Source organism: Staurois parvus, unplaced genomic scaffold (assembly GCF_062004578.1).
Source record: "Staurois parvus isolate SC_StPar_1 unplaced genomic scaffold, SC_StPar_1.0 ptg001410l, whole genome shotgun sequence".
NCBI lineage: Eukaryota > Metazoa > Chordata > Amphibia > Anura > Ranidae > Staurois > Staurois parvus.
In genome coordinates, this window is record NW_028319206.1 from 140,173 (window position 1) to 164,594 (window position 24,422).

The 24,422-nt window shown below is 46.9% G+C and overlaps 1 protein-coding gene across 2 annotated transcripts in view; it reads right to left on the reverse strand.

Moving 5' to 3' along the window:
* LOC149436174 (1-phosphatidylinositol 4,5-bisphosphate phosphodiesterase gamma-1-like) overlaps positions 1-24,422 on the reverse strand; it is a 145,160-nt gene that overhangs the window by 81,662 nt on the left and 39,076 nt on the right. For both annotated transcript variants that reach the window (XR_016308326.1, XM_089661932.1), the window contains exons 3-7: positions 21,349-21,442; positions 19,073-19,120; positions 14,697-14,781; positions 12,315-12,395; positions 7,836-7,870 (exon numbers count right to left, since the gene is read on the reverse strand). Coding sequence is in view for 1 of the 2 variants with exons in the window: in XM_089661932.1 (XP_089518058.1) it covers positions 7,836-7,870; positions 12,315-12,395; positions 14,697-14,781; positions 19,073-19,120; positions 21,349-21,442 (343 nt within the window). In the remaining variant the exon portion in view is untranslated. The remainder of the gene's footprint in view (positions 1-7,835; positions 7,871-12,314; positions 12,396-14,696; positions 14,782-19,072; positions 19,121-21,348; positions 21,443-24,422) is intronic.

Here is a 24,422-nt window from a genome sequence, read left to right on the forward strand (position 1 = left end):
GCTGAGAGCTTCCCACTTGTTAATGGTTGGGTTGGGCGGCCTTTTGAGGTCGGCTCTGGTGTGTGCCAGGGATGTCCTTTGAGCCCCCTGCTATATGCTTTCGCAATCGACCCCTTTGTAAGAAGGCTAGAGGGCGCATCGTTGTGCGGGGTGCCTCTGGGCATTGCTGGTGTGCCGCCTTTGAAGGTCATTGCCTATGCTGATGATGTGTCTGTTATTATCTCTGGGACTGAGGAGGCGCAGGAGGTGGTCTCTGTGATAGAGCAGTACACGGAGGCTTCTGGCTCTAAAGTCAACCATGAAAAGAGTGAAGTTTTCTGGATGGGTGAGGAGGGTGAAAGCTTCGAACTTCCGGATGCCTTCCCAGAGCCCCAGCAGGAAATTAAAATTTTGGGCATCAAATTTGGTCCTGGTGACTATGGTCATCGAAACTGGGAAAGCAGGTTGGTAGTTGCCAATGCCAAAGTAGCGAGCTGGAAGAGATGGAGGCTTTCCTTAAGAGAGAGGGTTGACTTGATCAAAACTTACCTGACCCCGATCTTTTTATATGTCAGCTTCGTCTGTATCTTGCCAGTATCTCTCTATGCAAGGGTCTACAGCTGTTTTTTCCAACTGTTATGGGGAAATAGGCTGAACTTGATCAAACGCAATGTAACTTACCTGTCCAGGCGGGAGGGTGGCCTAGGAATGGTCAACCCGATAGTTTTCTTTTCTTTGCTCTTTTTAAAGTACAATCTTGGTAATATGTTAGCAGAGACCCCGCCGGGATGGGTGGGTATTTTTCAGTCTTGGTTTAGGCCTTTTCTGCATTGCTGGGAAGATGGCGGCCCAGTGAAAAGTCTGAGAGTCCGACATGGCAAGCTCCCGGCTTATGTTGCCCCGTGTCTGAAAATACTTCGGCAGTGGCAGGTGACAGTGGAGGATATCAGGTCCCTTCCCAGGAAGCTTCTGGGGGAGAGGATTTTGGCTTTTGCTTTCAGTGTGTCACTGGCCTTAAAGGATTGCCCAGGCTCCGTAATGAGGGAGGGGTTGCGTTTAATTAACTTGGAGAGAATCCCTTTGAAGTTTAGGGATCAAGCCTGGCTCGCTTTCCATGGAAGGCTCTATGTGAGAGGGAACCTGAAGCACCGCCCTGTGGATGATCGGGATTGTCCTAGAGCAGAGTGTGTTGGTAAAGTGGAGTCTATGGACCACTTTCTGCTCCTGTGTCCCTTTAACATAGAGGTGTATAAAAGGGTGGGGAGGGCTCTGGGCATCCCCTTTCTCTATCGCATGAGTTATGCAGAGTGGGTGTACGGGGCATTCCCAGCTCGCTGGGACTTTGATTTGGATACACTTTTTCTAGTTAGTATAGTTGTCCGTTACTTCACATGGAACGCACGGTGTCAGATTACCATCCGGAAGAAAGTCCTCCCTGTAGAGGTGGTGGTGCACGATATTCTGGGTGAGGTTGGGAAGATTCGGGGTCTTGAGAGGGTCAGAGAGCCTCGGGCGGTCTGGATAAGGGCGTGGAGGAATATCAGACCTGCCTTTGGTGAACTGTCCATCTCTGGGTGAGGGGTTCTTTCCTTATACTGTTCTTTTCACTCCCGTAGTTTTTGTTGATTAAGATCTTTTTTGAAGAAGGGCTGCATGCATAAGGAGGGTGGGGTGGTTTCTTGACCTCACAGGTTTGATGTCTGGTGTAGTGATGTGAGTGGTAGTACGATTTATTTCCCCAATTATGTCAAGTTCATTTCTGAGGCGTTTGGTTTTGTCTGACAGCAGAATTTGCTATGTTTATTTTCGTTTTGCTGTAAATATATATATTTTTTTTATATTCTGTATAATATTTTATGTTTATTGATTGCGAGACTTTTAATAAAGAAAAATTGGGAAGAATGTCCCCTACATTGGTGGTCAGTGGGAAGAATGTCCCTTACATTGGTGATCAGTGGGAAGAATGTCCCTTACATTGGGGATCAGTGGGAAGAATGTCCCTTACATTGGGGATCAGTGGGAAGAATGTCCCTTACATTGGTGGTCAGTAGGAAGAATGTCCCTTACATTGGGGGTCAGTGGGAAGAATGCCCCTTACATTGGTGGTCAGTGAGAAGAATGTCCCTTACATTGGGGGTCAGTGGGAAGAATGTCCCTTACATTGGTGGTCAGTGGGAAGAATGTCCCTTACATTGGTGGTCAGTGGGAAGAATGTCCCTTACATTGGTGATCAGTGGGAAGAATGTCCCTTACATTGGGGGTCAGTGGGAAGAATGTCCCTTACATTGGGGGTCGGTGGGAAGAATGTCCCTTACATTGGTGGTCGGTGGGAAGAATGTCCCTTACATTGGGGGTCGGTGGGAAGAATGTCCCTTACATTGGGGGTCAGTGGGAAGAATGTCCCTTACATTGGGGATCAGTGGGAAGAATGTCCCTTACATTGGGGATCAGTGGGAAGAATGTCCCTTACATTGGTGGTCAGTGGGAAGAAAGTCCCTTACATTGGTGGTCAGTGGGAAGAATGTCCCTTACATTGGGGGTCAGTGGGAAGAATGTCCCTTACATTGGGGGTCAGTGGGAAGAATGTCCCTTACATTGGGGGTCAGTGGGAAGAATGTCCCTTACATTGGGGGTCAGTGGGAAGAATGTCCCTTACATTGGTGATCAGTGGGAAGAATGTCCCTTACATTGGGGGTCAGTGGGAGGAATGTCCCTTACATTGGTGATCAGTGAGAAGAATGTCCCTTACATTGGGGGTCAGTGGGAAGAATGTCCCTTACATTGGGGGTCAGTGGGAAGAATGTCCCTTACATTGGGGGTCAGTGGGAAGAATGTCCCTTACATTGGTGATCAGTGGGAAGAATGTCCCTTACATTGGGGGTCAGTGGGAAGAATGTCCCTTACATTGGTGGTCAGTGGGAAGAATGTCCCTTACATTGGGGGTCAGTGGGAAGAATGTCCCTTACATTGGGGGTCAGTGGGAAGAATGTCCCTTACATTGGTGATCAGTGAGAAGAATGTCCCTTACATTGGGGGTCAGTGGGAAGAATGTCCCTTACATTGGGGGTCAGTGGGAAGAATGTCCCTTACATTGGGGGTCAGTGGGAAGAATGTCCCTTACATTGGGGGTCAGTGGGAAGAATGTCCCTTACATTGGGGGTCAGTGGGAAGAATGTCCCTTACATTGGGGGTCAGTGGGAAGAATGTCCCTTACATTGGGGGTCAGTGGGAAGAATGTCCCTTACATTGGGGGTCAGTGGGAAGAATGTCCCTTACATTGGGGGTCAGTGGGAAGAATGTCCCTTACATTGGGGGTCAGTGGGAAGAATGTCCCTTACATTGGGGGTCAGTGGGAAGAATGTCCCACTGACCACCAAAGTAAGGGGCACTGGACTACAAAGAATTGATTTTAGCAGAGGTTTCCCAAGGTCTCAAAGTGTTTTAGGTTCGTCTGTTTGATGAAGCCTGCCTTAATCGGTGTCTGAACCTACAGACGTTAGCCAAGAAAGCTCATCCTTTCCTCTGAGTTTTTTTGCAACAACTTCTCACCCCGGAAGGGATCCCAAGGGTGCCCCCAAGTCTTTTATGACAACTTTTCACCTTGGAAGGGTGCCAAGGAAGCCCTGAGGTTTCTGTGGAAGGGGTCTCAAGGGTGCCCTGAGTATAATAATAATAACTTGTCACCCTTGGAAGGTTGCCCTTGGTCTACAATGTCAACTTTTCTCCTTGGAAGGGGTACTTGATGGTGCCCTGAGTCTTCTGTGACAATTTTGCACCCTGGAAGGGATCCCATGGGTGCCCTGAATCTTTTATGACAACTTTTCACCTTGGAAGGGTGCCAAGGAAGCCCTGAGTCTAATAATGATAACTTGTCACCCTTGGAGGGGTGCGCTTGGTCTATTATGTCAACTTTTCTCCTTGGGAGGGGTACTTGATGGTGCCCTGAGTCTTCTATGACAATTTCGCACCCTGGAAGGGGTCTTATGGTTGCCCTGTGTCTTTTATGACAACTTTTCACCTTGGAAGGGTGTCAGGAAAGCCCCAAGGTTTCTGTGAAAGGGGTCACAAGAGTGCCCTGAGTCTATTATGACAACTTGTCACCCTGGGAGTGGCACCTGAGAGTGATTTGAGATTATTTGTAACAACTTCTCACCCTGGAAGGGGTCCCAAGGGTGCCCCCAAGTCTTTTATGACAACTTTGCACCTTGGAAGGGTGCCAAGGAAGTTTCTGTGAAAGGGGTCCCAAGGGTGCCCTGAGTCTAATAATGATAACTTGTCACCCTTGGGGGGGTGCCCTTGGTCTATTATGTCAACGTTTCTCCTTGAGAGGGGTACTTGATGGTGCCTTGAGTCTTCTGTGACAATTTTTCACCCTGGAAGGGGTCCCAAGGGTGCCCTGAGTCTTTTATGACAACTTTTCACCTTGGAAGGGTGCCAAGGAAGCCCTGAGATTTCTGTGAAAGGGGACCCAAGGGTGCCCTGAGCTTATAATGACACCTTGTCTCCCTGAGAGCGGCACCCGAGAGTGCTCTGAGTTGTTTGTGACAACGTCTCACCCTGGAAGGGGTCCCAAGGGTGCCCACAATTCTTTTATGACAACTTTTCACATTGGAAGGGTGCCAAGGAGATTTCTGTGAAAGGGTCACAAGAGTGCCCTGAGTCTAATAATGATAACTTGTCAACCTTGGAGGGGTGCCCTTGGTCTATTATGTCAACTTTTCATCTTGGAAGGGTGCCAAGGAAGCCCTGAGGTTTCTGTGAAAGGAGTTCCAAGGGTGCCCTGAATCTATAATGACACCTTGTCACCAAGGGAGCGGCACCGAAGAGTGCTCTGAGTTTTTTTGTGACAACTTCTCACCCTGGAAGAGGTCCCAAGGGTGCCCCCAAGTCTTTATGACAACTTTTCACCTTGGAAGGTAGCCAAGGAAGCCCTGAGGTTTCTGTGAAAGGGGTCCCAAGGGTGCCCTGAGTCTAATAATAATAACTTGTCACCCTTGGAGGGATGCTCTTGGTCTGTTATGTCAACTTTTCTCTTTGGGAGGAGTTCTTGATGGTGCCCCGAGTCTTCTGTGACAATTTTTCACCCTGTAAGGGATCCAATGGGTGCCCTGAAACTTTTATGACAACTTTTCACCTTGGAAGGGTGCCAAGGAAGCCTTGAGGTTTCTGTGAAAGGGGTCCCAAGGGTGCTCTGAGTCTAAGAGCAATAACTTGTCACCCTTGGAGGGTTGCCCTTGGTCTATTATGTCAACTTTTCTCCTTGGAAGGGTGCCAGGGATGTTTTCCTTTCATGGTGACTAGTGGCTGCAGTTGCATTACTCTAGTTTCTAGAGATCGGGCGCAAACAAGTTCTCTTCAAACAGAACTGGTGACACCTGTTCAGGTCCACCTTACATGGACAACCCCACGTGCTCTCACATCTATGCCACGGCCACTCCCCAGGATAAGTGGAAACAATGGCTTTGCCCTACAGATGACAAAAGTCACAGTCTGCAGGTTCATGCCTACGTAAGAAACGCAGGTCAGCTGATGACATTGAGTCCCTCCACCCTACATCAGTGTCCCATCCTGACCAACAACATACCTTCACTGTGAAAAAGTGGAGAGGCTGGCATATGGTAAGGAGGAGGTAGGTGGTTTCGGAGGAAGACTGAAGCGGAACTAACATATGGATGAGTGGTGTCCTAAGATGGCCACCATAGACCTGACTCTTGAAAACCGCCATACTTGGCCATCAACATTCATTAGAAAACGTAATCAAACTGTCCAAGCGAAACCGTGTCGAAGTCCAGAGGCCGCCATTGCTCACATCTCATGAAGATCCTGCTTCCCTGTCCAGCTTTTGACCACCATGACCATCATAATTCTCGCAGCTCAGTCCCCACTGGAAGAGTCACCTTCTCTTATGTCCTGGTCAACATTGTCCCGGAGAAAGTGGTGGGAAGTCCAAAATTTGGGGTCGTCTCCAGAACATGAGGGGAACTACCTCTTGTGACAGCTGTCTAAGGGAGGTGGGGGGGAGGGGTGTTTCCTTCATTAGTTCTCATTTCCTGTTGTGTCTCCAAGACAGGAAGTGAAGGTGAAACTCCCCGAAGGAGCACAGGGAGGGGATTTATCTTCTATCCAATACTAAGAAATGACAAATGTTGGCTCTGCAGACATTTTCGGTCATTATATGAAACAATGAATTGCCGACAAATATTGGCCAATTGACTGTTACTTTCTACAAGAAATTCTTCTGTTGGACCTACAAAACATCTCAAAGCAAGACAGTACTCCATTCCACCTGCAGAGGGCAATATTTCCATTGCTGATTATAAGGGACTTTCTGTGAACCCGTCTGAACCTCGCTGACTCCACACTAATTGCAGCAGGAAATAGGAAATGTCCCAAACAAAAGGATACAAAGTATCACAGGACAAATATCCAGTGTATCAGCTACACACAGCAGAGACAATGCTCCTGGGGGCCCAAATTATCAGTCAAGGGCCCCTCGTTTTGGGCCTGCACCTGCTAAATCCTAGGAAGGATCACATCAGCCAAAGCACGGTCCTTCTGTAGACCTGATACAGAGATCTCCTGGTGTTCTGTTCAGCCTCTAGTGTCGGGAGGCTGGAGGTGCCCGAGGGTGACCTGGGTCTATTATGACACCCTTGGAGGGGTGCCCTTGGTCTACTATGTCAACTTTTCTCCTTGGGAGGGGTACTTGATGGTGCCCTGAGTCTTTTATGACAACTTTTCACCTTGGAAAATGCCAAGGAAGCCCTGAGGTTTCTGTGAAAGGGGTCCCAAGGGTGCCCTGAGTCTAATAATGATAATGTGTCACCCTTGGAGGGGTGCCCTTGGTCTATTATGTCAACTTCTCTCCTTGGGAGGGGTACTTGATGGTGCCCTGAGTCTACTGTGACACCTGTTCACCCTGAGAGCGGCACCCGTGAGTGCTCTGAGTTTTTTTGTGACAACTGCTCACCCTGGAAGGGATCCCAAGGGTGCCCTGAGGCTTATGTGACAACTTTTCTCTCTTAGAGTGGTGCTGGAAGACACCTTGGGTCTGTCATTAAACCTTTTGGCCCTGGGAGGGTGTGGGGTGCTCTGAGTCTCTTGTGTCTACTTTTTACCCTTGGAGGGGAGCCTAGGGGTGCCCTAAGTCTTGTATAAGACAGCTCTTTACCTGGGAAGGGGTGCCTGAGTGTGCTATGGGTGGTTATTGACAACTTTTCACCCTGAGAGGGGTGCCTGAGGGTATCCTGAGTCTTCTATGGCAATGTATTGCCCTGGGAGGGGTGCCTGAGGGTGTCCTGAGTCTTCTATGGCAATGTATTACCCTGGGAGGGGTGCCTGAGGGTGTCCTGAGTCTTCTATGGCAATGTATTGCCCTGGGAGGGGTGCCTGAGGGTGTCCTGAGTCTTCTATGGCAATGTATTGCCCTGGGAGGGGTGCCTGAGGGTGCCCTGTGTCTTCTGTGCCTCCCATTTTGGTGCTCTAAGGCAGCTGGCTATGCTCCCTTATGGTTGCCTTGCTTGGGTTTGCATATATACGCATTATCTAAAATATTTTACCGTATATATGTAATGATAATAATTAATACATTTCTATATTTATAAATTTGTAAAAATAATATTTATTGTAACTACATACTATAATTATGTTATTATTCAAATATATAAATGCATTATTAGCTATATTTTATAACTATAATCTAAAATATTGTATAGATTTTATATTTGCAAATGTAAACATTTCTAAATAATTTATAAATGTATTATTATTAATAATAATATAGTAGTATTATTTTTATTATTATTTATGCATTTATAAGCAATTATTTTGATTACAAGAGTTGGAAGATGACTCACCGTAGAGGGAAGGACAGTTCCAGTTGCTCGATGATCTGCAAATGCAGGAGAAGAGTCAGCGATTAGATCTCCAGAATAACAAGCGCAAAGGCCACTACGTCCAATCAATAACCGGCTAGGAGCCTGCCAGCCATTGACGCCTCAGACATAGCGCATACGTTCAATCAGAGACTGGCTAGGAGCCCGCCAGCCATTGACACCACAGACATAGCCCATACGTCCAATCAGAGACTGGCTAAGAGCCCGCCAGCCATTGACGCCACAGATATAGCCCATACGTCCAATCAGAGACTGGCTAGGAGCCCGCCAGCCATTGACACCACAGACATAGCCCATACATCCAATCAGCGACTGGCTAGGAGCCCACCAGCCATTGACGCCTCAGACATAGCCCATACGTCCAATCAGAGACTGGCTAGGAGTCCGCCAGCCATTGACACCACAGACATAGCCCATAGGTCCAATCAGAGACCGGCTAGGAGCCCGCCAGCCATTGACGCCTTAGACATAGCCCATATGTCCTATCAGAGACTGGCTAGGAGCCCGCCAGCCACTGACACCACAGACATAGCCCATACATCCAATCAGCGACTGGCTAGGAGCCCACCAGCCATTGACGCCTCAGACATAGCCCATACGTCCAATCAGAGACCGGCTAGGAACCCGCCAGCCTTTGACGCCACAGGCATAGCCCATACATCCAATCAGAGGCCGGCTAGGAGCCCGCCAGCCATTGAGGCCTCAGCCACAGCCCATACGTCCAATCAGCGCACCGCACACATCTGACGGCTCATTCACACCCCAGTGCACCTTATAATGCACATTACAGTAACACGTCTACATGCGTGTCATGGTATGTCACCCTTTATTGTCAATGTGTTAAAAGCGCGCCGCAGCACACTTGGGTTAGAGCACGCCGCAACCTGCGTATGCCGTTTTTAAAAAAAAATGGCGCATGCATGGGTTCAAATTGAATTTAACCCAAACAGGCTACCTAGCAAAACACGCCTCAATTCACAAACAATGTGGACGTTAAAGGGCCACATGCGCATGCCGTTTTGAAATTTTTTTTTAAAATGGCGCATTCATGTGTTCAAAATGAATTTAACCCAAAAATTGCATCCTAAATCTGGTGAGGGGACGCTCAAGGAGGCTTTATTTTATAGAAATAGTATTTTGATGTAACTTTTTGTGGTTTTCTTTGCGTCTGTCATTGCGCTTTTCATGTAAAATGTTTGTAAATTGGATGCAAAAACTCGCAGTCACATAAGCGCAGTAAAATCAGAAGCGTCAATTTCTCCTTCAATGAGCCATCTATTGATAATTGGGGTCATGTGTAGAAAAACAATTGTAAATATAAGGAGCTGCGTGTGGTCACGGATTACTTAGTATGTTGTGGATGGGCCGGTCTGAAACAGGCTATAAAAAAAAAAAAAAAAAAGTCTGTATTCCCGTGATGCATTTGGGGCAATTCTGGTCTACACGTCACTCAGTGTGTCATTGTGAGCGGGTTTGTGCATAGACACAACATTTTTCAAGGAGTCGGACACCTGAAGGCACGTCAACTGCTTCCCTGTTGCAAATTGTTTGGGGAAAATAATTTTCTATTTTTATTTTGGGAAGATATTTAAATTATGTACAATATTTTCAAAATTACTAATATGAATATCTATATTTTATAAATAAAATAAAAAATATTGTATAGATATGTAATTTTTTTTGGCAAATATAAACATTTATAAATAATTTATAAATGTAAAAATAATAATAATAATTTATTTATTATAGGTACTTATATAGCGCTGTCAATTTATAAATGTAATTTTAATATTATTATTAATAATAATAATAATAATAATAATAATGTATGCAATTATAAACAATTATAAACATATAAATAATAATATATAATTTTTAAAATATATACGCATTATCTAAAATATTTTATATATCTAATGATAATTATTTATAAATTTAGATATTTCTAAAAGTAATATTTATTATACCTACTATAATTATTTTATTATTAAAATATATAAATACATTATAGTCTATATTTTATAAATATGATCTAAAATATTGTATAGACAAATAATTTATCAATGTATTATTATTAATAATAATAATTTATGCATTTAAAAACAATTTGTACTATAACTATTCTAATATTATATAAAAAATATAATTATCTATATTTTATAAATATAGTTTACAATATTGTATAGATAAATAATACATTTATAAATGTAGTAATAATAATAATGTTAAAGAATAAAATTAATATATATCACAAAAATTATCTATCTATCTATCTATCTATCTATCTATCTATTATCTATCTATCTATCTATCTATCTATCTATCTATCTATCTATTATCTATCTATCTATTATCTATCTATCTATTATCTATCTATCTATCTATCATCTATCTATCTATTATCTATCTATCTATCTATTATCTATCTATCTATTATCTATCTATCTATCTATTATCTATCTATCTATTATCTATCTATTATCTATCTATCTATCTATCTATCTATCTATCTATTATCTATCTATCTATCTATCTATTATCTATCTATCTATTATCTATCTATCTATCTATCTATCTATCTATCTATCTATCTATTATCTATCTATCTATCTATCTATCTATCTATCTATCTATCTATCTATCTATCTATCTATTATCTATCTATTATCTATCTATTTATCTATTATCTATCTATCTATCTATCTATCTATCTATCTATCTATCTATCTATCTATCTATCTATCTATCTATTATCTATCTATTATCTATCTATTTATCTATTATCTATCTATCTATCTATCTATCTATCTATCTATCTATCTATCTATCTATTATCTATCTATCTATCTATTATCTATCTATCTATTATCTATCTATTTATCTATCTATCTATCTATCTATCTATCTATCTATCTATCTATCTATCTATCTATCTATTATCTATCTATCTATCTATCTATTATCTATCTATCTATTATCTATCTATCTATCTATCTATCTATCTATCTATTATCTATCTATCATCTATCTATCTATCTATCTATCTATCTATCTATCTATTATCTATCTATTATCTATCTATTTATCTATTATCTATCTATCTATCTATCTATCTATCTATCTATCTATCTATCTATCTATCTATCTATCTATCTATCTATTATCTATCTATTATCTATCTATTTATCTATTATCTATCTATCTATCTATCTATCTATCTATCTATCTATCTATCTATTATCTATCTATCTATCTATCTATCTATTATCTATCTATCTATTATCTATCTATTTATCTATCTATCTATCTATCTATCTATCTATCTATCTATCTATCTATCTATCTATCTATTATCTATCTATTATCTATCTATTATCTATCTATCTATCTATCTATCTATCTATCTATTATCTATCTATCTATCTATCTATCTATCTATCTATCTATCTATCTATCTATCTATCATCTATCTATCTATCTATCTATCTATTTATTATCTATCTATCTATCTATCTATCTATCTATCTATCTATCTATCTATCTATTATCTATCTATCTATCTATCTATCTATTATCTATCTATCTATCTATCTATCTATCTATCTATCTATTATCTATCTTTCTATCTATTTTCTATCTATCTATCTATTATCTATCTATCTATTATCTATCTATCTATTATCTATCTATCTATTATCTATCTATCTATCTATCTATCTATCTATCTATCTATCTATCTATCTATTATCTATCTATCTATCTATCTATCTATCTGATATAAAATATTTTGTACATGTCATAATTAATAATTATAATAGTTTATAAATGTTGACATGTATAAATCTGTATAGCTGTACAAGTAATATTAATTATTAATAACATGACATAATATCCTCACGATTTTATTATCATCATATTATATAGAAGGTGTATTTTATGAATGTAATGTCAGATATTTTATAAATGGAGTATTTTTGGATCTTATTACTACATGTGAATATTTTGTCTGGGGTTCCAGCAGCTCCGGGACCACCTGGCCTCCTGTAGGAGAGGAAGAAGGTGACCCGGTGACACCGCAGACTGAACGTTCTTTATGTGGGACTCGGGGTGACGCCGGGTGGTGACAATGACACAGAAGACGTTTTGTATGCGGAGACGGAGATTTGGATACAAAAACAATCCCAACGTAAACACGGGCAGAGGGCGATGGCAGATAAGCGCCCCCAGAATGGCGGCACGGTACGGGGGTCAGTGTGATGAGCGGGTTATGTTCAGACTTCTGGCCAGGCTCCAACTCTCACCCCCCCCCCCCCCGTGTCACTGGCACACACACAATGGCCGCTTGTTGATGAGGGACAATTAGCATGTCGGTCTTGTCCCGGGGACGCGCGGAGAGATGGCGGAATATCAATGAGGAGGGTCCGCCGGAATGACGCTTACCGATTTTTGAGCGTCAAACATCAGGTTCTTGTAGAAGAGAACAAAGTGCGCGAAGGACATCTCGCTGCGGGCCTCGATCTCCTGAGAAAAGAAAAGATCCGCCAATTCGTTTGCTCCGTACACAACTGAATGTTTGTAAAAAAAATTATATATACATTTGTATCCTTTTTTTCATCCTTTGCTACATTTTCTGCCTTCTCGCAGCGGTTTCCTGTCTACGTGCTCTCCGGCGATGGAGGCGTGGCATTCCTGATGGTGACAACGGTGGACCGTGTTTGGGTAGGCCACTTGGAAGCCTGTGTGGCAGGGTGACAACGCAGGGCCACAATCGTGAGACAGACAGACCGTTGTCACCCTACAACAGGAAGTGCCTGAACAAGGACCTGGATGACAGGATCACCAGGAATTATTTTAATAAAATGTAAATGAGTTTTTGCATAAAACACTAACAAAAACGATGTTCTTTAAACCGACACCTGAGGATGCGTGTCGCCTACTACACGGATCCCGAGAACTTTTCTAGTTTACGTCATGACAATGTCCCGTGTCATGTATGTGCGTGCCGGGATTGGTGCAAATCTTGTTTCTATAAAAAAAAAAATACCAAAAAGTTGCCAGAAATCGGTCAGAATTGTTTGTTTCATATTCAGCATCTGCTTCCTGTTTAGAAATTGCTGCACAGCAACTGCGCTTGACACCCCGGGTCATGCTGATGCGACTTTGAAACCCTTTGACCTCCAGTGAAGTCGCACGATTTCAAAGTGCGATGGTATTGCGACTCGAGGTGCGAATTGCAAGAAATCAGCGGCATGCAAGACACCGATGTCTGTGTAAGTCGCACCTGAAGCAGCGCATGCGCTACTCTGGAAATCGGCACGACTCCGACTAATTTGGAGTCGCACCCAGGTGTGGACTGACAACTCATGGGGCCCCCAGGCAATAGGGGATCATGGGGCCCCTGTGTCTTCCACCACACTCAAACCACACCCAAAAAAGCCTATGAAAGGTACCAGGGGCATCTCATGGGGCCCCCTACTGACCCCGGGCAGTGCCCAAGTGGTCAGTCTGCCCCTGGTTGCACCGATATGACCGCCGTAATTGTCATGTGATTTACAAGTCACATGGCATGGCAAATTGCACCCGGGGTGACCGGAACGCATATATTAAGTGTACCAAGTGCACGTATTATCAGCTGGACTCTACGGCAGCAGTTGTCACATTATGAGCTATGGGGGGCCTCAAATGTGGCCCTCGAGGACATCAAAGGGCCAAACAACATGTTTAGTATACAAAGACAGTGAGAGACTGAGGACATGCTGCAGAAGACACAGAGACTGAGGACATGCTGCAGATGACACAGAGACTGGGGACATGCTGCAGAAGACACAGAGACTGAGGACATGCTGCAGAAGACACAGAGTCTGAGGACATGCTGCAGATGACACAGAGACTGGGGACATGCTGCAGAAGACACAGAGACTGAGGACATGCTGCAGATGACACAGAGAGACCGAGGACATGCTGCAGATGACACAGAGACTGAGGACATGCTGCAGATGACACAGAGACTGAGGACATGCTGCAGATGACACAGAGACTGAGGACATGCTGCAGATGACACAGAGACTGAGGACATGCTGCAGATGACACAGAGACTGAGGACATGCTGCAGATGACACAGAGAATGGGGACATGCTGCAGAAGACACAGAGACTGAGGACATGCTGCAGATGACACAGAGACTGGGGACATGCTGCAGAAGACACAGAGACTGAGGACATGCTGCAGATGACACAGAGACTGAGGACATGCTGCAGATGACACAGAGAGACCGAGGACATGCTGCAGATGACACAGAGACTGAGGACATGCTGCAGATGACACAGAGACTGAGGACATGCTGCAGATGACACAGAGACTGAGGACATGCTGCAGATGACACAGAGAATGGGGACATGCTGCAGATGACACAGAGACTGGGGACATGCTGCAGATGACACAGAGAGACTGAAGACATGCTGCAGAAGACACAGAGACAGAGGACATGCTGCAGAAGACGCAGAGAGACAGAGGACATGCTGCAGAAGACACAGAGAGACTGAGGACATGCTGCAGAAGACATGGAGAGCCTGAAGACATGATATGTGAGTCCGGTAGAGATCACTGCTATTACCCCAATTGCAAACCAATGTCCCTGAGGGCTGTAGAATGGCCATACAAGTACCAAAGGGTCACATGTGGTCCTTGAGCTGCAAGTTGGGCATCAGGGCATTGAGTGGTTGGTCTAGTAAGCTGAGACTTCACAAAAACCCCATATAGAAAGAAACCGGCTACTACATTGATTTGTTACGTTGTACAGACAGCGGCCATGTTCTCGCTCACCTGCAGTTTGTCACGCAGGAACCTCATATTAGGCACTCGATAGTTCACCTGGGGGAGGAAAGCCTTCAGATCCTTCAGGGAGACGCTGGAAACACAAATATCAACCGTTATTTCCTGTATAATATCCCATTGCTCCACGTTTAACAATAACTTTTGTTTTACTACTCAATCGCTACTGACAGAGGTACCACCCCTTCCCTACTGACAGAGCTTCCACCTCTTCCCTACTGACAAAGGTTCTACCCCTTCCCTACTGACAGAGGTTCCACCCCTTCTCTACTGTGAGAGGTTCCACCCCTTCCCTACTGACAGAGGCTCCACCCCTTCCCTACTGACAGAGGTTCCACCTCTTCCATACTGACATAGGTTCCACCTCTTCCCTACTGACAGAGGTACCACCCCTTCCCTACTGACAGAGGTTCCACCTCTTCCCTACTGACATAGGTTCCACCTCTTCCCTACTGACAGAGGTACCACCCCTTACTTACTGACAGAGGTTCCACCCATTCCCTAATGACAGAGGTTCCACCCCTTCCCTACTGACAGAGCTTCCACCCCTTCCCTACTGACAGAGGTTCCACCCCTTCCCTACTGACAGAGGTTCTACCCCTTCCCTACTGCGAGAGGTTCCACCCCTTCCCTACTGACAGAGGCTCCACCCCTTCCCTACTGACAAATATTCCATCCCTTCCCTACTGACAGACGCTCCACCCCTTCCCTACTGACTGGTTCCACCCCTTCCCTACTGACAGAGGTTCCACCCCTTCCCTACTGACAAAGATTCCAGACCTTTCCTACTGACAGAGGCTCCACCCCTGCCCTACTGACAGAGGCTCCACCTCTTCCCTACTGACAATGATTCCATCCCTTCCCTACTGACAGAGGCTCCACCCCTTCCCTACTGACAGAGGCTCCACCCCTTCCCTACTGACAGAGGCTCCACCCCTTCCCTACTGCCAGAGGTTCTACCCATATGTATAGGCATATATATATATACACACACACGCACACACATGTATATATATATAGAATACAGCCCAAATTGTAGCTTTCCAAGTATATGTCAATATATTTGGGAAGAATGTTATTAAAATATATTTCAAATCTATTTTTCTTCCATGTGTGTTGGATGGTTTCCGGGGTCACCCCCCCCAGCAGGCACTGAGGTGTGCGGTATGCACATGCGCTGGTTAGAATGCATTGCAGCGCCTCCTTTATGTTTTTCCTCATATAAATGTCATTTAGCGCGGCGTTCGGCGCGGTGTTGCGATGCTTTTTGGTGTGCAGAACTGCCACACGTCCTATCGTTTTCCAGCGCACACAAAAGGCAGTTGGCATGTTGGGATGAACCAAAGCCATGGGACATCAGTGCTGCGTCTGTGCACTGGGACTGCGTTGGGTTGATGTGAATGAGCCCCAAGGTGCATTGAGGTCCCTGCGGGTCGCTGCACTCTGTGCGCCCTCGCTGCCTTATTAGATAAATCTGTGATCTTTGGCACGCGGACGCACATGTGGCGCTGACTCTGCGGACCGGGAACACGCCGTCTTCAGCACATCTGGGGTGCAGCTTCTCCGAGATGCCTTAACATGGGGGGGGGGGGCTCATCCTCGGCCAGCTTACCCCCCCCCCCCACCCCGCACTTGGAGCCGAGTAGGAGTTGAGCTCAAACTTTCCATCAGCTTCTCCTCTCCAGCTCTCCCCATTTCCTGAGCGGGACTCATTCCCCTTCCTGTCCCAGTCTCCTATCACTTCCTGCCAGGCGTCCTGTTTATGGAGCGCGGCCGGGGTTCTGGCCGGGACTGATGATGTGTCCACTCCTGCTACGTCCGTAATACGGCGGGGGTGTCATCTGTGGGGGTGGGGGATGAGTACACATCGATGTAATTCCTAATAGGCAACATTCAGTGCTGAGGGACTTTACATTTGTATGCAGAGACGTTCAGACGCGTGCGTTCAACAACATGAGGGCTGCGCTGGACCTGCTCTGCCTCCAATGCAAACGCATCTCCGAGGACCGACTGTGTCCAGAGAAACGCAGAACTGTCTTCCACACGGCACGGCACCCCAACGTTGAAGTCACCTGGAATCTGCTGACTTGAGTTTGATTCCCTTCCCCACTAACAGAGGTTCTGCCCCTTCCCTACTGACAGAGGTTCTGCCCCTTCCCTACTGACAGAGGTTCTGCCCCTTCCCTACTGACAGAGGTTCTACCCCTTCCCTACTGACAGAGGTTCTACCCCTTCCCTATTGACAGAGGTTCTACCCCTTCCCTACTGACAGAGGTTCTGCCCCTTCCCTACTGACAGAGGTTCTGCCCCTTCCCTACTGACAGAGGTTCTGCCCCTTCCCTACTGACAGAGGTTCTGCCCCTTCCCTGACAGAGGTTCTACCTCTTCCTTACTGAGAGAGGTTCTATGCCTTCCCTACTAACAGAGATTCTACCTCTTCCTTACTGAGAGAGGTTCTATGCCTTCCCTACTAACAGAGGTTCTACCCCTTCCCTACTGAGAGAGGTTCTAACTCTTCCCTACTGACAGAAGTTCTACCCCTTCCCTACTGACAGAGGTTCTACCTCTTCCTTAATGAGAGAGGTTCTATGCCTTCCCTACTAACAGAGATTCTACCTCTTCCTTACTGAGAGAGGTTCTATGCCTTCCCTACTAACAGAGGTTCTACCCCTTCCCTACTGAGAGAGGTTCTAACTCTTCCCTACTGACAGAAGTTCTACCCCTTCCCTACTGACAGAGGTTCTACCTCTTCCTTAATGAGAGAGGTTCTATGCCTTCCCTACTAACAGAGATTCTACTTCTTCCCTACTATCAGAGGCTCCACCCCTTCTCTACTGACAGAGGTTATACCCCTTCCCTACTGACAGAGGTTCTACCCCTTCCCTACTGACAGAGGTTCTACCCCTTCCCTACTGACAGAGGTTCTACCCCTTCTCTACTAACAGAGGTTCTACTCCTTCCTTACACCAAAATACATTTTAGGCCAAACAAAAGCAATAAATTAGCCACATTTTCAGAATATATAAAAGACGAGGTTGCGCCAAGTAAATAGATACCCAACGCAGGGGCGGACTGACCATGTGCAAACTCGGGCACTGCCCGAGGGCCCAGGGTCAGTAGGGGTCCCCATGAGATGCCCCTGCTACCTTTTTCATAGGCTTTTTTGAGTTTGGGCAAGGACACAGGGGCCCCATGATCCCCTATTGCCCGGGGGCCCCATGAGTTGTAGGTCCGCCCCTGACCCAACGTGTCAAATCTTACATTTGTGTGCACGTGTGAAAGGGCAGCAAACTTCAGCACCCAATATTTTCTATAGGCAACTCTTCAAAAGCCACTTATAGTCATCAGTTCAGTGTTCCGGAGGAGGTCTGGTGCTGGAATTGTCGCTCTCACTCACGGTGCGCACGACGATATCTAACGTGTATCCCAATCAACATTTTCACACTTAGGCGCCCCTTGCGCGCTTGCATTCACGTTCAAATGTGCGTATAGGTGGGGGGGGGGTGGGGGGGCTCACAATTTATTTCTGGGGGGGGGGTGGGGACGTTGTGTGCTTGGGCGTAACTTTATTTTTTTTTGCAAAAAAAATAATAGAAAAAAAAAACTAAACTTTTTTTTGCAAAAAAAAAAAATTTTTTTTGCAAATAAAAATTTTTTTTTTACGTAACTTTTTTTTTTTTTCATCACATAGAGGACAGAAAGTCCCACTGATGATTTTTAGATGACGGGTGCAATTTCTCCTCTGGGCACCACTGGATGTACTGCAATGCAGATCGGTGACATCGGTGACCTGGACGTGACGTCACGCGCGTCGCTTTCCGAATCACAGCAAGAAGGGGAGGAGAGCGTCCGCGCTCCTCTCACCCCCCCCTCCACTCCCCGGCCTTGTCGGGCCTGCAAATGGGCAAGCAGAGACCAGAATACATGGCGGGAGCGCACACACATGGGGGGGGCACCACTTCAATCAGGCGCAGCCAGCTGACTGCTTCCAGGAGTCTGCCTGTCAGTATTACACACAATCCTGGCAGCTGCAGCCACTGAATCGTGTGTAACCCCCCCCCCCCCCAATCAGGTCACAAGCTCGCCCTGCGCTGCTCTTTTTATATAGGGAGGTGTGTGTGTTTTTTTGGGGGGGGGGGTCATGGGCTGCTTTAAATTTTTTTTTATTTTTATATTTTTTATTAAAATGTATTGCTATCACCGTGGGTCATAGGTGTGTGACAGGTACTCTTGTCTGGGGACAATGGGGGTCTATTAGACCCCCACTGTCTTCCCTTCTTCCCAGCCCCTCAAATGCAGCTATTCAGACTATTTTTTGGGGAAAACTACGACCCTCCACCGATCCTATGAAATAATGAAGAGGTTACCTGCCGTCCCGTCCCCTGTCCATCGCCTCGAACTGTTTGCGTAACCACCTGTACAGGAGAGAGGACAGAGATGCGTCAGCAATGCGCCATTCTGAGATTGCGTCAACCGCGCCAAATCCTTCCCCCTCCCCCCTTTTCCAATCCTGACCATTCTGGGATCTACAGCAGGGTCCTCCAATTGATGGCCTGTGATGAAATGTCGGGTAACGCGCTCTTTTACTTTTCAATGGTTTTTAGCCCTCGCACACGGCATGTTTTTAACAGCTGCTTTTTTTTGGCGTTTGACATTTTTTTTCTACAACCGGTAACCCCCCCCCCCCCCCAGCATGTTATCCTGGGTGTCTGTGCACACATAGGCTGGAATCAGCGTTTTTTTTGCAGGGACACCTGTGCAAGACTGGAGGGGAGGGGCCAGTACACCTGTGCAAGACTGGAGGGGAGGGGCCAGTACACCTGTGCAAGACTGGAGGGGAGGGGCCAGTACACCTGTGCAAGACTGAAGGGGAGGAGCCGGTACACCTGTGAAAGACTGAAGGGGAGGAGCCGATACACCTGTGCAAGACTGAAAGGTAGGAGCTGTTACACCTGTGCAAGACTGAAGGGGAGGAGCTGTTACACCTGTGCAAGACTGAAGGGGAGGAGCTGGTACACCTGTGCAAGACTGAAGGGGAGGGGCCAGTACACCTGTGTAAGGCTGAAGGGGAGGAGCCGGTAAACCTGTGAAAGACTGAAGGGGAGGAGCTGTTACACCTGTGCAAGGCTGAAGGGGAGGAGCTGTTACACCTGTGCAAGACTGAAGGGGAGGAGCTGGTACACCTGTGCAAGACTGAAGGGGAGGGGCCAGTACACCTGTGTAAGGCTGAAGGGGAGGAGCCGGTAAACCTGTGAAAGACTGAAGGGGAGGAGCTGTTACACCTGTGCAAGACTGAAGGGGAGGAGCCGGTACACCTGTGCAAGACTGAAGGGGAGGAGACGGTACACCTGTGCAAGACTGAAGGGGAGGAGCCGGTACACCTGTACAAGACTGAAGGGGAGGGGCCGGTACACCTGTGCAAGACTGGAGGGGAGGAGCCACTACACCTGTACATGATTGAAGGGGAGGAGCAGGTACACCTGTGCAAGACTGGAGGGGAGGAGCCACTACACCTGTGCATGATTGAAGGGGAGGAGCCGGTACACCTGTGCAAGACTGGAGGGGAGGCTGGAGAGTTTTCCTTTAACCACTTCCAGTCCGGACACTTTCCCCCCCTTCCAGTCCGGACACTTTCCCCCCCTTCCAGTCCGGACACTTTCCCCCCCTTCCTGTCCAGGGTAATTTTCAGCTTTCACACTTTGAATGACAATTGCGCGGTCATGCAACACTGTACCCAAATGAATTTTTTAGCATTTTTTTGAGGCAGATAAAGCTTTATTTTAGTGGTATTTATTCACCGCTGGGATTTTTATTTTTTTTTGTTATGTAAATTAAAAAGTCCAAAAATTTTGAAAAGTGTTTTTCTTATAAAATTTTGCAAATAAATAATATTTCATCCTAAATCCTGGCCAAAATTTATTCCGTTATCTTTTTAGTAAAATAAAAAAAACCCAAATTAGTTCATAACCAAAATTATAATTTTTAAACATTTTTTTTTACTTTTTTTATATTATTATTTGTTTTTTGTTTTTTTTTTACATACTGTCACCCTAGCAGTAGTATCACCATGGTAACACTGTACTACTTGTGGGGGGGTGATGAAGATTTTTTTTTTTTTTTATACCCATAAAGGCTGTAAAAGCAATGATTTCTCCTTCTCACTGTCTGCATTCTTGCAGCCATTGAGAACTACTGAGTGAGCTGTGATTGGTCACAGCTTGTCACATGGCACAAGGCTGTTGTGAATGGCCCTGTACCATGTGACCTCTGTGATCATTCACAGATTTCACAGCAATGATGTCAGAAGTGACATCCTTCTTACTACTCTGCATGTGATCACTGATTGGCCAATCAGTGATCACATGATCAGGACCTCACACAGAGGTCCTGTCCAACGATCAGTGTTCCACTGTGTCCGGAGGACACAGCGGGCACTGGATCACGGTGCTGCGCGCTCCCAGGGAGCTCGCACAAGCAGGGGGCGGGGAGGCCGTTTATAAATGGCAGCCCGACCCTGCAGTGCCACCGTCCGGCCGTTTATATACATGGACCGGACGGGAGGTGGTTAAGTCCACGATGTGGACCAGACCAATATCACATTCACCAGACAATGCGAGGAACAGTCCTCTTTCATGGTTCTCACCTCTCCACCTGCAGGGGCCCCGGAGACTTCCCCGTGTCCGACAACACCCAGTTCAGCCCGCTGATCCACATGTTCACCTCCTCCTCGCTGAACGCTGCCGGGAGAACACAGAGAAGGTGAATGAGCAGAGAATACGGGATACCAGAGCCAGAGAGATTGCAAGGTCATTCAATGCTGCCAGTAGATGGCAGTGTCACTGCTCGGGGGGGGGGGGGGGATTAAATCACAGGACCGGCCGCACAGATATTACATACACAATATTGAAGCAAACATTTAGCCTAGCGGCTACTTTGTAGCATCTGCTGTATATATTTTTTGGAGATTTCCCCGGCAATCATTCCCTACCTGGAAGTTTCGGGGTTCCCATCCACTCCCCCTAACACAGGTTCACTATAAATTGTATCAAATGTCTTTTTCCTTTTTGGATGGAGTAACACCCCCTGCCAGTCATATTGGAGAGATTTCCCTTCACTTCCCATCCTGAAGACACAACAGGAAGTTCTTCCAAAGTCGGGCATACAGTCAGCGGCGGTACAAGGTCACCTAGAGCCCAGGGCGAGCATGCCAAATTGTGCCCCCCCCCCCCCACCACCAAGATGTACGAGCATTATGTGTCAGCAAAAATCCCCTCCCCCCCAACAAAAAAAAAATCGAGCTCCAATCTGCATGCTTACCCCCTAAGCATAAATTTCCCTCCTCCCAGTACAAATCCACCCCCTGGTGAAAACCCTCCTCCTCCCAGTGCAAATCCACCCCCCTGGTGAAATCCCTCCTCCCAGTACAAATCCACCCCCCTGGTGAAATCCCCGCTCCTCCCAGTACAAATCCACCCCCCTGGTGAAAACCCTCCTCCTCCCAGTACAAATCCACCCCCCTGGTGAAATCCCTCCTCCCAGTACAAATCCACCCCCCTGGTGAAATCCCTCCTCCCAGTACAAATCCACCCCCCTGGTGAAAACCGTCCTCCTCCCAGTACAAATCCCCCCCCGGTGAAATCCCTCCTCCCAGTACAAATCCACCCCCCTGGTGAAATTCCCGCTCCTCCCAGTACAAATCCGCCCCCTTGTGAAAACCCTCCTCCTCCCACCCAGTACAAATCCGTCCTCTGGTGAAATCCCTCCTCCCAGTACAAATCCGCCCCCTGGTGAAAACCCTCCTCCTCCCAGTACAAATCCGCCCCCTGGTGAAATCCCCCCTCCTCCCAGTACAAATCCACCCCCCTGGTGAAAACCCTCCTCCTCCCAGTACAAATCCACCCCCCTGGTGAAATCCCTCCTCCCGGTACAAATCCACCCTCCTGGTGAAAACTGCCCTCCTCCCAGTACAAATCCACCCCCCTGGTGAAATTCCCGCTCCTCCCAGTACAAATCCGCCCCCTTGTGAAAACCCTCCTCCTCCCACCCAGTACAAATCCGTCCTCTGGTGAAATCCCTCCTCCCAGTACAAATCCGCCCCCTGGTGAAAACCCTCCTCCTCCCAGTACAAATCCGCCCCCTGGTGAAATCCCTCCTCCCAGTACAAATCCGCCCCCTGGTGAAATCCCCGCTCCCCCCAGTACAAATCTGCCCCCTGGTGAAATCTCCCCTCCTCCCAGTACAAATCCGCCCCCCTGGTGAAATCCCCCCTCCCCCCAGTACTAATCCGCGCCCTGGTGAAATCCCCCCTCCTCCCAGTACAAATCAGCCCCCTGGTGAAATCCCCCCTCCCCCCAGTACAAATCCGCCCCTGGTGAAATCCCCACTCCTCCCAGTACAAATCTGCCCCCCTGGTGAAATCCCCCCTCCTCCCAGTAAAATTGCATCATAGCCACCTGATTTTACCGCCCCGGCTGCTCATGTAAAGGACCCCCGGGAACATTCAGCGATCCATGGGTCATCCTGGGTCCCAAGCCCTTCCCCATAGAAGCCGTGATTTCCATGCGCTGCGCTGATAACGGCCAACAAGCATGAAACAGTTGTTTGCAGTTGGGACCAGGGGCGGACTGACCATTGGGGAACTCAGGCACTGCCCGAGGGCCCAGGATCAGTAAAGGGCCCCATGAGATGCCCCTGGTACCTTTCACAGGCTTTTTTTGGGTGTGGTTTGAGTGTGGGTGAGGACACAGGGGCCCCATGATCCCGTATTGCCCGGGGGCCCCATGAGTTGTCAGTCCGCCCCTGGTTGGTAATAAATGGGAGGTTTGATCGCTCCTCACCAGGACCCGTGTGGTCGCCACAAATAGAATTTCTATTTCCCGTCACAGCCGGTGCTGATGATCCGATAACCTGGGATGAGCTCGGAGCGGTGAAGGCAGCGCCCACACTGCGACCACAGCTCACCCGATATAACTCCATGTGGTCAGACTCCGCCCCCAACACTGGCAGCCTGCCCTGCAGCAACCTCCATCCCCGGGTCCTCCTCCATAGAGGGAACCTGTCACCACGCCGGCTTTTGTTATCCTCCTGAAAATGTTCATTTTCTGGCTGCCAACCCAAGACAAGCATGCAACCAGTGAAGTCCAAATGAAAGCTGAACTGACAAAACTTATTTTTTTTAATTTTGCTTCGAGCGGAGCTGAGAATTGGTTAAGACCTCTGTGGGGTTTCTATTGGTGCCTGTGTGCCCCCCCCCCCCGCAACGTGAGGGCAGGAAGTGATGGCAAATCTGTCCAATGGGGACACAGATGGCAAAACTTGAATTTTTTAAAATGTTGCTTTGAGTGGAGCTGAGAACGGGTTAGGACCCCTGTGGGGTATTTATTGGTGCCCCTGTACCCCCCCCCCCCACAGTGCGAGGGCAGGAAGTGATGGCATATCTGTCCAATGGGGACACAGATGGCAAAACTTTTATTTTTTCAAATGTTGCTTCGAGTGGAGCTGAGAATGGGTTAGGACCCCTGTGGGGTATCTATTGGTGCCCGTGTAACCCCCCCCCCCCCCTCGCAGTGCGAGGGCAGGAAGTGATGGCATATCTGTCCAATTGGGACACAGATGGCAACACGTAAGCAGTAGAGTGGGAGGCGGGTTCGAATTATAAAACAGGGTCTTTATTGGTGTCTGTGACTTCCTGTCCTGGTGACAACCTTTCTCACCATT